Source organism: Barbus barbus (genome assembly GCF_936440315.1).
Source record: "Barbus barbus genome assembly, chromosome: 26".
Taxonomy (NCBI): domain Eukaryota; kingdom Metazoa; phylum Chordata; class Actinopteri; order Cypriniformes; family Cyprinidae; genus Barbus; species Barbus barbus.
The window spans coordinates 1,366,766-1,378,272 of record NC_136754.1 but is presented as its reverse complement, the minus strand read 5'-3'; the positions used below and the strand labels follow the sequence as shown (position 1 = coordinate 1,378,272).

Below are 11,507 nucleotides of genomic sequence, written 5' to 3'. Positions count from 1 at the left end.
CAAATATTTTTCAGCTCGACACAGCGGAGTGACTAATTTCACAATAACAGCAATAAACATAGCATTTTATTAAGCAAATTCATTTAGTGGCATCGTTCCAGGTTAATAGTTGGTCTGCTGATTTTGCAGTTATACACTGGATTGACCAATCAGCATGCAGCAGTGCTCAAAATGCATTTTGAAGGGATAATTTCAGCCAAATTATTGTATAATGTACATTATTAGACTGTTTAACAGTGTACTGTGTGTAAATCATTTGTATCATAGGATGTGCAATAAGTGAATGAATTGCTAACATTGATGATGTGACAATTAATAAAAGTTCAGTTTAACTGTCAAGGTTTGTATTTCACATTTTCTGGTTGCATGACTCCCAATTGCTGGGACGCATTTCCCGGGAAACTGCATACTATCATCATTTGTCTGCACATGTGCATTTCATATCTGTGAATAAATTAAAGGAGGTCAGGTTGCTATTATATACAGTTAACATAGCTTGAAGCCACAACAACCAAACCTCGAAACAAAAAGAGTTTGCAAGCAAAACCGGAAAGCGACAGAGCCCGTAATAAAACATGAATCAACATTAAATGTTGATTAAATTGATTAAATGCTGTGCATTAAATAGATGACAAAACAATGTTTACTTTGGTAACCATATTAAACCAGTTACTACTTTTTTTCTATTTGATCTGATTTAACTGATCATTTTCAAAGCTTTGACCTAGTAAAGCAAAGTATTTTGGCTTTTTATGTTTTGACCATTTATGTTGACATGGAGATAGTACACCGTAAATTATTATTACCTTTATTTAACCAGGAAAGAAAACTCTTTTGCAGGAGTGCCCTGGCCAAGATAGCCGGCCCAAGTTTACAACACATATACCACAGGCTACCAATTCTTTTATACATATAATAAAAGAATTGGTAGCCTATTAGGTCTATGTTTTTAGTCAAAGCATGTAGCCAAAACAAGTAAACAAGTTTCCATAACACTTCACAATAAGGTCCCATTAGTTACTCCATTAAATAGTATTAACAGATAGGCCTACAACTTTTACTTTTAATAAGGTATTAGTAAATGTTGAAATTAAAATCAACTAGTATAAGTATTTTTCATTAACTAATTTTTACAAATGGAACCTTACTGTAAAGTGTTACCCAGCAATTAAACAACAGTAAACATTTATTTCTTAGGTTTTGAAATAGATGATTACTGTATATATAGGAATTATATATGAATAATATATGTATTTAAGAAGAAATATTTAAGTCACAGTAACCTGTTAAATATGTATTTTGTTCTTTGAAAGTCTAATTAAATAAGAAGTAAAAAGCATGAATTTTGACTTGGAAATGTAATTGAAATATTCAGTTTAACTAGTAAAGTACAAATTTAACAAAATATTGTTTAAGTGTAATATTAAAATATATAACCTGGTCTCATAAAAACACGTAACTCTGTGCACTTTCTGTGCGACACCGTTTTACGCACCTTACTGCACGTTTCGCCGCAGTTTCAAAGAGAAATGTCCACTGAGTGGTGCTAAAACACAGGTTAAATACGTGAACCCTGGCACGTTTTTATTATGTTGCTACAGGTACGTACTGCGGCGGTTCAGAATTCAAATATCCGGGGTCTGTCCCTAAAAGTTAATGCTCTATCGTGTTGGAAATATGCCCTACACCAAACCCAACCCTAAACCTACCCGATAGTGTAAACAAATGCAAAACTGGTATAAAACATATTTGTTGATGCAACCGTGCCATTTCAACTTCCTTTTATGCAGATTTGAATTGTTTTGTCGAATCGTAGTTACACCGGAGCTCCTCATCCTCTAAGTACAGCTCCGTACTCCGTCAGCGACCGAACAAACTTTCCATCTATGAAAACCCATAGATACGAGGCTGGATATGTGCGATACTACCATTCAAAAGCATCAGATTTCAAATCTCCCAGCATATTAATATTGTTTTGAAGCCGTAACATGATATTCTTAAAGTGATTATGCGAAAAGTATGCTTTATTAATCAAAACTCTGTAAATTTGTGTGAAAAGGAGTAAAAGGTGTCAGAGTTTTACTGCCTCTAGTGTTTGTTTAGGAGTGTTTCTTTATGTAGTTATTGGTACGTATTTTGTGTCTCGCTAAAAGTGCACCCAGGTACGTAAATGCCATCAGACTAGGTTGAAAATATACCCACTCAAGTTCTTTATGCTGCTGAATGTGTGATTATTATCAGTACACATAGAAAAATGTTGTATGTTTACTGTCATAAAAGGAAACTCGAGTGACTCATGTATCATAAAATCAAAGTTCAAAGCTTTAAATGTTCTTACTTTTTTATATATATATTACTCAGAAACAATTACATAGGAGTGATAAAAACTTTGAAGTTCATCATCTCAATGTCAGACAACTGATAGTTCTGAATGACTGAAAGATAAAGGATCATAACTTGAATGCAGTACATTAGAATAATAATTCTGTTGCAATAATCCTGTTGCAATGACGAATGACACATTATGTGAAATGATTTGGATCCGAAACCAAATAACCTTCTTTACAGGTTTATTATATCTAATATATATATATATATGTGTGTGTGTGTGTGTGTGTGTGTGTGTGTACACACACACACATATATATATATATATATATATAGAGAGAGAGAGAGAGAGAGCGAGAGAGAGAGAGAGAGCCCTCCATAAGTATTGGAACAGTAAAGACAAAATTGCTCTGTTGGCTGTGGAGTCAAGACATTTACAAATATGATTAAAAGATGAATATGAGACAAAACTACAGAATGTCACATTTTATTATTAGCCGTTTCTACACATACATGTTTTACCAAATAAAAAGAACAGTACTTTTAGAGTTCATCCCACTCATTGATGTGAGCATAAGTATTGGGACAGTTGAACATAAGGCAGATATAAAAGATTAAAAGCTATTATTTACTTGCAGATCCCTTTAATGCAGCCAATTCCAATTGTTGCTTGTTTTGGGGAGTTTCAGCCTTTACTCTCCTCTTCAGCTGGAGAAATTCATGTTCAGTCAGATTTAAATCTGGAGATTGACTTGGGCAATCTAAGACTTTCCATTTCTTTGCTCTTATAAATTCCTTGACTGAACTGGCAGGGTGTTTTGGGTCATTGTCCTGATGCAATATGAAGCACTTCCCAATGAATCTGGTGGCATTTTCTTGAATATTGGTAGGCAAGATGGTTTTGTACCCTTCCAAATTCATTCTGCTACTGTCATCATACATTAAGTCATCAGTAAAGTTGAGAGGGCCTGTTCCAGAGACAGCCATGCATGCCCATGCCATGACACCACCTCCACCATGCTTTACAGATGAGGCTGTATGCTTGGGATCATTGCAGTTCCCTTTTTTTCTCCACGTTTTTGTTTTCCCATCACTTAGATAAAGGTTCATCTTTGTCTCATCGGTCCATAAACACAGTCCCAAAACTCTTCTGGCTCACCTTTGTGCTTTTTTGCAAACTCTAATCTTGTCTTTCTATTTTTGGTGCTGGTCAGAGGTTTGCATCTTGCTGTGTAGCATCTGTAATTCTGTGTCAAAGTCTCCTGAGGACAGTAGATTGTCAGAGCATCACCCCAGCTTTCTGGAAGTTGTTGGTGATTTTACAGACACGTCTTTTAAGGTTCATTTTCACAGCTTTTATGATTTGTCTGTCATCAACTACTGTTGTTTTCTCAGCCGATCAGGTCGTTGTTGGTTGCTGGTGTCGCTGGTGGTTTCCAAACTCTTGATTTCTCCATGCCCTTTGTTTTTGCTACAGCTCTAACTGACTTCCTCTTTTCTTTTAGCATCCAAATTGCTTGCTTTTCTCTCAAAGTCAGCTCCCTTGTTTCATCCTGGTTTGTGTGTGTCATCATCGAATGCAAGATGCAGAATACAGAAGTAATGGATATAACTGATACGACACATTCCCTGCTTTTAATATCTGAAGAATTAATGCAACAGGACACAGCTGATCACTTAGAAAGACCTGTGAGGCAACTGCTCCAATACTTATGCTCTCATCAGATAGAGGGATGAAACTCTAAAAGTGCTGATCTTCTTAGCTGCTAAAACATCTATGTGTTGAAACGGCTAATAATAAAATGTGACATTCTGTAGTTTTGTCTCATATTCATCTTTTAATCGTATTTGTAAATGTCTCGTCTCCACAGCCAACAGAGCAATTTTGTCTTTACTGTTCCAATACTTTTGGAGGGCACTGTACACACACACAAACACACACACACATATATATATATATATACAAACAAGGTTTTGGAACAGAGCTATTGTCATTGGGTCGTTTGCTATTAAATTGATAGTCTGGTATTTATGTGAGTTGCGTCAGAAGCATTTGTACCGTGTCACACATAGACATCGTGCCAAATATAGCTCTATGTCCGCGTCCACTGAGAACTGGTCAAGTATGGAACTTTTCACCTCAGTCCGGAGAAAAGTTCCCTTACACTGTGCCAACAAGATGAGTCAAGTAATTGGAAACAATTTAATCAGGATGGTCAAGTATCATGAGAGGAAACATACTGAAATACCACGTGCCTGTCTTGTCTTTATTTAACATTTGGCTCTGAAATCTGCACCTCCATTTAGGTGGAGAGTGTGACCATAATATAATGATTAACAACCATCCAAACTGAATGCATTCTAAACATAAATCAGTCATAGCTCTGTTCTTGCAGTCAACACTCTCTCTGCGATCTGAAACATCAGGCTCAAACATTCTGTGTTTGTACTCAATGATGTTGAAAATGAATAATCACATGTGGGATTCTGGCCAGACTGAAGTTCACAGAGTAAAATGATCCCGAGCTGAAATGTGGCGCAGAAATGATGTGGGAGGATGAGCATAGAGACAAAGGTATTGAAGATATAGGCCTGTGTATTCAAGAACAAATATTATACTGTACGTCATATCACAGCACTTTGGGGACAAATCATAGAACATCTTTATCTTTAAATATCACTATTATTACTTGGATAAAATTACTCAATTTATTTCTTTATTATTTATTTATACATATATATATATATATATATATTAGTTTATATAACTTTATATATATATACTTTATACTTTATATAACTTTATTAATTGTTACACTTTGGATAAAAGTGTCAGCTAAATTAGTAAATGTAAATTATTATTTAAAATAATAATAATGGTGATGGGACCACAGGTTACATATATAATAATAATTTTTAATAATTATTTTGAATTAAATTATTTATAAACATACAAAATTTAATTAATAAAATGATCAATCTTCAATATTAAGATTAATTATTATTAATCTTGTATTAAATCAGTATTAAGTTTAATTTATTGCAGTTGTAGTCTGTTTTTCACAGCATTGATTAGGAAATTTAATAATCAGTTGCATCAATTGCAACCAATGTAATATGCATTCATTTCTGACCAAAATATTTTGTAAATATTTTGTCAGTAGTCAACACTCTCTCTCTCTCTCTCTGTATATATATATATATTACCGATGAAGTTTGCATTGATTTTTTACCACAAAAAAAATAGAAAATTTGTGTTTTCGTAAATATTTTGTAGCCTAATTCCTCTACTGTAAATTGGCAGAGTAATACAGTGGCAATGATCAGTATTTAATAGTTGAAATTTAATCATTATCAGATATTAGGCTATAGCCTAAGATGTGTGCGCGCGCCTGTGTGTGTGTGTGTGTGTGTGTGTGTGTTCTGACAACGATTAAATGTATAATCTGAGCGATAAACATATATATTGTCTATTATATAAATGAGCAAAACCTCCGTAGCAAATTTATGTATGGATTTTGACTTATGAAAGTTATTTGTCTTTACTCATAGATTCGTGTAAATTAAGTGTTTACCTTCATTTAATCACGTCCTTCGTTTCGGTAGTGTTGGTCATGTGTGTTAAACACAAACTATGTGCGAGCTGGTTTGATTTGGTGGTATATTTCCAGTCTTTAATTGCCCCTCGAGCAGCTGACAGACGCAGCGCGACAGGTGCGGCGGGGGACCTGCGCCAATATGCAAATTAGCAAGACGCCTCAAACGTTGATTGGTTCCCCGAGAGCGACCTTATTTGCAAGTGACTCACGTCGACGTGACGCAAAGCCGAGCCGCCTATATAAAGAAGGCGAAAGCCTAGTCCATCAATGAAATAGTAAAGAGAGGGAGATTCTGGGAGAGACCGAAAGCATTCCCGACTGTATCGGCAATTCAAGGAAGAGATTCCTTTGCTAGGAAGACCAATATTAAAAAGAATCAGAATGAAGTGTATTATTGGAATAGGAGGGTGAGTAATCTTCGAGATCGACATATTGCCTTCTGTTGATATCATTGTTTAATAAATGTGTGATGTGTATTTTACAGTGTGACCAATGGAGGCAAGACAACTTTGACGGAAAGACTCATAAAGAACTTACCAAACTGTTGTGTTATACATCAAGATGATTTTTTCAAGGTAGGCTATGGAGAGAATCCACATTTTTAATTTAAAAGCTTATTTTACTACTTTATTTATAGAAAGATATATACTGTGACCCATAAGATGTATTTGGACATTTACATCAAACTTAAGAATGTATTAATCCCATTGCATTATAGATAACAAAGCCATCTAATGCAATTAATTTAATGCATTTTTAAGTTTGATTTAAGTGTTTAAATTAATGTCACTGCATTTACAAGGGACAAAAAAGGTAAAGACGTTTAGGACTTAGTCATTTGTTGTATTTATGGGTCCATTATCCATATTGTGGTTCATGAACCCTATGCTGGTGTTCTCCTGGACAGCCAACCTCAAAGACCCAACAAATGAATGCCTTGTGAGGTGCCTAAAATACAGCTCAGTCTAGCAGGCATTCATTTGCACTCCTAATTCCACTAATACGATTCTCTTGCTCATGCATTTATCATTCTGTGGCATGTAAGAGAATCTGGCAACCTTCACAGCACCAGGCGCTCTCCGAGCGCCCATATCAATATATTTAATAACACCTCTTAAGTGCATCACACACACATTCCTAACTGTCATTGGAGGCTCTTCTCTTAAGAATCGCATTGGCGACATGCTGGTAAAGATAATTCAGTCCAATGAATGCATAACTTGCAACCAAATTAATTTCATGCACATGATTGAAATTGAAGATGATTTTAAAAGACTAGCCTGAGGGCTTGGCATCACATGTCCAGGTGGGACCAGCACTGCCTGAGCGATATACACCTTTTTGTTTTATTGGTCACTGTTATTGCAGCCCCAGGATCAAATAGAGCTCGGGGAGGACGGCTTTAAACAATGGGATGGTAAGAGTGGCTTTCGCTGTGGGAAGAGAAACAGTAACGTATTCCCACCTTTCCATAACCATTCTGATGTTTGCATTATTGTAACAAACCTAAAACCCAGCAAAACTATTTTTCTTACATTGCACGTCAAAAGTCTGGACACACTTTAAGATTTAAATGTACTGCATATGTATGCAATTGGAGCAGGTGGTGAATTTCCATTCATGGTCTTTTATAGTCTATAATAAAGAATAAGTGTTTCCAAACTTTAGACTGGTAGTGTAAATTTGACTCGCAGTCCTATTATATTAATCATTAACATCCCTAAAAAGGAGAAAGGACAATTAGAAGAGAAAGTCTTTAATGCATTATTTAATTTTCATTATCTATGCATGTGAGAGACGTCTTGCTCTTTTTGTCTCCTTGTGTAGTGATTACCGCTTTGGACATGGACGCCATGGTGAACACGGTTAAGGGATGGATGGAGAATCCGGTGAAGTTTGCACGCTCCCACGGTGTTCCCGTTTCACCCGTATCTGACGGCTCGGACCCTGAGCGCGAGATCCACATACTCATTATAGAGGGATTCCTTCTTTATAACTACAAGTAGGCGTCTTCCAAGTCGTATTGGTTTTAATTCAGCTTAAAGATGTGACTGGTTGATGGTTTCTTCTTGTGTCTGCCTCCAGGCCTTTGCTTGATGTCTACAACAAGTGCTACTATGTCACCATTCCATACGAGGAGTGCAAAAGGAGAAGAAGGTGAGAACTGTTTTTAAAGATCAGATGGTTTTAGATGATCCTGTTTTCTAACAAACCCGTCTCCTCCATTTCAGTACGAGAACTTACACCGTTCCTGACCCTCCTGGTCTGTTTGACGGCCATGTTTGGCCCATGTACTTGAAACACAGGCTGGAGATGGAAAACTGCGGCCTAGATATCCGTAAGTCAGCCAATCTAGCCATAAAATTTCATTCGCAACCCATTTCAGTTCTGTAATCTGTAACTCACATGCACGATTCGTATCTGCAGAATTTCTGGATGGAATGAGAACAAAAGACGAGCTCTATAACCAAGTTTATGAAGGCATTCAGAACTCTCTGTTGAATGTCTTATAGGTAAGATCCTCCATCCTTTATTATATGACCTAAATGATTGTAAAGATGTTTTTCTAATCTATTTGTCCTTATTGTCTTTGCAGCATCCAGTTGGAATGAAGATATGTGTGTATAGAACTGTAAATATCATCATTAGTAGATATGGCTTCTGCCACTAGACGAATTTTGTAAATAAATACTAACTTATTTTAAAACTGATGGCAAAAGCCTGTAATTTTATATTGCTCTATGTAACTTTGTTTTATTAAAAACAAGAATTACTCTCTGGGATGCACAGTGTATGTCAATATGAATTGGTTTTCATTTTACTGTAACTCTAGCATCTTCAATCAAAACGGATATTTGTGTTGTCATTCTCAGCATGCATGGAAAACATTGCAATGTCTGGACTATGATGGAGGAATGTAATGGGCAAAACATAAAATTCTTCATCAAATTATTTTAATAAAAAATGTTGAAGTAAACATACATTTCTTGCTGTGTTATTATTTAATTTTCCAGTATATTAAATTGTGTCATTTTAATTTTCCAATAAAATTATCATTACACCCTATTTATGCTCATATGTTGTATTTTTATTTATTGATTGCAACATTTTAATGATACATTGTCATTCAGGCTATATAGTTTTTTTCCAATATGTTAAATTTCAGGGCATATTTCATGTGATATTTTGTATAATTTCAGTTTATTTATAATCATGTCACTAAATATTTATTGATGGCAACATTTCATTATTTAATTACATCATTATATATTTATATTCGGCTCCATTATATCCCTCCATTTCCTATATCAAAACACCTCAGGATCTGGTTTTACGTTTATTCAAAGTTATTGCCATATAACAGGAAAACAAACACATCAGGCACTCAGACACAAGGTCAGTGTGTCAGTATTTATAGCTTGTATGAAATGTCAATAGGCTAGTAAATTTTATTGAAGTACATTCAGTGCACACAAACAGTCAGGACCTTACCTTCCTTATTTTCTCCTCTGAACATCGAGTAGACCTACTTTAGACTGGATCATGATGTAGCCTATGTGCTTGCATTTGTGTTTATGGTACAGTGAAGCATTTATTTGTACCATACTATTAAGTAATCTCAACAAAGCACTTTAATAATGTTTGATGTATGATATTAAATAGAGGAATGAAAACGAGCATCAGTTGTGATTGTGTTGTGTAGGCATCTACTGATGGCGTCTGTTCATACAGACTGGAATTTAATACCAGGTGCGAGTGACAAACATAATCGCTGTGAGACATTTTATGTCTTCAAGGTCATCTTTAGTATCAACTCTTGCAGTGGAATCAGAATTATGACAAATGATAAAGTGAAGTCGTATAATCACAAGTGAAAAACTCTAGGATGAATGGGTATGTCGATGTGAAACATGGCAGCAAACAACTTTAGTCAACTTAATGGTAATGAATGATTTCAAAAGTATTTAAATTTTCTGTGCTTGATTTCAGACATATTAAGGCGCTATATATTAAAGAGCTTATATAAAACATAAAAAAGTATCATGAAATTATTCATCTTTCCCAGTTTGCTTTCACCAGTTGCCCATGTTTTCTGTCTTTTAAACATCAACTTCATCTCAGATAGGCCTATTTCTTCTTTAGAAAAAAATATTTCTTCCTTATTTTACTTATTACTTCCAGTTCAAATAGCTAAATGATTGAATATAGATACTTGAGATGCAAAATGAACTAAGATATCTTTTTTTAACTATACGCTAAATAGACTACATATTGTAGTAAATGAAGTTCAATAAAATGTGGGAAAATTTCAACCTTCAAATAATATATAATGATTTAATAATGTTTAGTTTTTATATATATTGTAGTATTGATTTTTTGTTGTTGTTGTTGTTTTTGTAAAGCATGTTCTTTGATGATTTCTGTTCATGTTTTGTTTATATATACAGCAAATTAAGTTTTTCTTCTAATGTTAATGTATTTTTAAATTCTTATATATTTATATTGTTAGAAAATATATTCACATAAGTATTTTAGCAAATATATTTTTAGCATTTTTTTGTATATTGTAAAATATTTTTAGAAATATATCCTTTTGCTGTATGCGATTAAACAAGATTATTTGTCTTACCCTATTGGCAAATATTTTTTCTTGTTTTAAGCAAAACCCCTCTTAATTTTGATACATTTTTCAGAAAACAAGACTTAGTGTCTGACATCATTCTGCTTCTCAAATAAATGTAAATCTTGATTTAGGAATGTTTTGATATTGGAAAATGACAAAAATACTGTTAGAAAATAATTGTTGCAGTGTAAAAATGAATTTGTAGAAATGGACAGAAATGAGACAATCGTTCTCATCATTGGATCTTGGGAGAATTTGATGAGAAACGTTTGAGTTGAGATCTCTTTTGAATGCAAATGTGCCGTCTTGGCAAATCTAAGCAAATTTCTGAGATCTCTTCTGAACTAAGAGTCTTTGTTTGCTCTGCATTTGATCTCATTGCAGTCTTGCAGGTTGTCATTCAGATTGTAAAGCATGTCTATGACTGTTTTGGAGGGTATCTGATGATGCATTGTCAGGAGGTCTGGAGTGCGGTTATGTTTAGGAGACATGCCTTCAGAGTCAGGAGAGAAGGGCCGCTGAGATGTAAATAGATGTGCACGCTCTGATCTCTAACCGGTTCGACCCCGTGTCACACTGTTATAACCATCGGCCAAGTGCCTGGACCACGGGGTCTGGCTGGGGGAAAGGTGAGAACGGCTCCAACGTCATGGTTTGTTACGAAGGCCTCAAAAGATGCAGCTCAGGTTTTTGTCTATTTTAGATGAAATGCGAGGTGACATTCAAATGCTCGCACTTTTAGACATTTTTAAGCGTGCCTCAAGTGTTGCTGAATCAAGAAACTGCTCAGGAAGTGATGTGTGTGTGTGAGGGGCTTTTTGAGGACTGAATTTGGTGTCACACACCCTCATATCTGAGATATCTGAAGAGCGGCAGCTGCCGTCCCATCAGCAGCTGTAAATGTGTGAAGAACATTTCACTCATATGCTACATGACAGCCGCATTTTTGTGTTCGG

General features: G+C 35.1%; 1 protein-coding gene across 3 annotated transcripts; it reads left to right on the top strand.

Moving 5' to 3' along the window:
* The first annotated feature begins 6,147 nt into the window (after positions 1-6,147).
* Positions 6,148-8,992, top strand: LOC306846343 (nicotinamide riboside kinase 2-like). Of its 3 annotated transcripts, none has more exons than XM_079379659.1 (8): positions 6,148-6,334; positions 6,412-6,502; positions 7,296-7,344; positions 7,755-7,929; positions 8,013-8,084; positions 8,159-8,265; positions 8,355-8,440; positions 8,524-8,992. In XM_079379659.1, exons 1-7 carry the CDS (start codon positions 6,309-6,311, stop codon positions 8,438-8,440), a joined length of 606 nt encoding a protein of 201 aa, XP_079235785.1. In that variant the 5' UTR covers positions 6,148-6,308; the 3' UTR covers positions 8,524-8,992. The 3 variants fall into 3 exon arrangements, with proteins under 3 accessions (XP_079235785.1, XP_079235786.1, XP_079235787.1); XM_079379661.1 differs by having other exon boundaries at positions 6,194-6,334; positions 7,296-7,377; XM_079379660.1 differs by lacking the exon at positions 7,296-7,344 and having other exon boundaries at positions 6,165-6,334.
* The last annotated feature ends 2,515 nt before the right edge of the window (positions 8,993-11,507 follow it).

What these genes read in the sequence shown, in the direction of transcription:
- LOC306846343 (XM_079379661.1), top strand. Translation starts at nt 6,309, where the DNA reads ATGAAGTGTATTATTGGAATAGGAGG. An exon ending in TGTATTATTGGAATAGGAGG is followed by an intron (nt 6,335 to 6,411) that starts GTGAGTAATCTT and finishes TGTATTTTACAG; the next exon opens with TGTGACCAATGGAGGCAAGA. An exon ending in ATCAAGATGATTTTTTCAAG is followed by an intron (nt 6,503 to 7,295) that starts GTAGGCTATGGA and finishes CTGTTATTGCAG; the next exon opens with CCCCAGGATCAAATAGAGCT.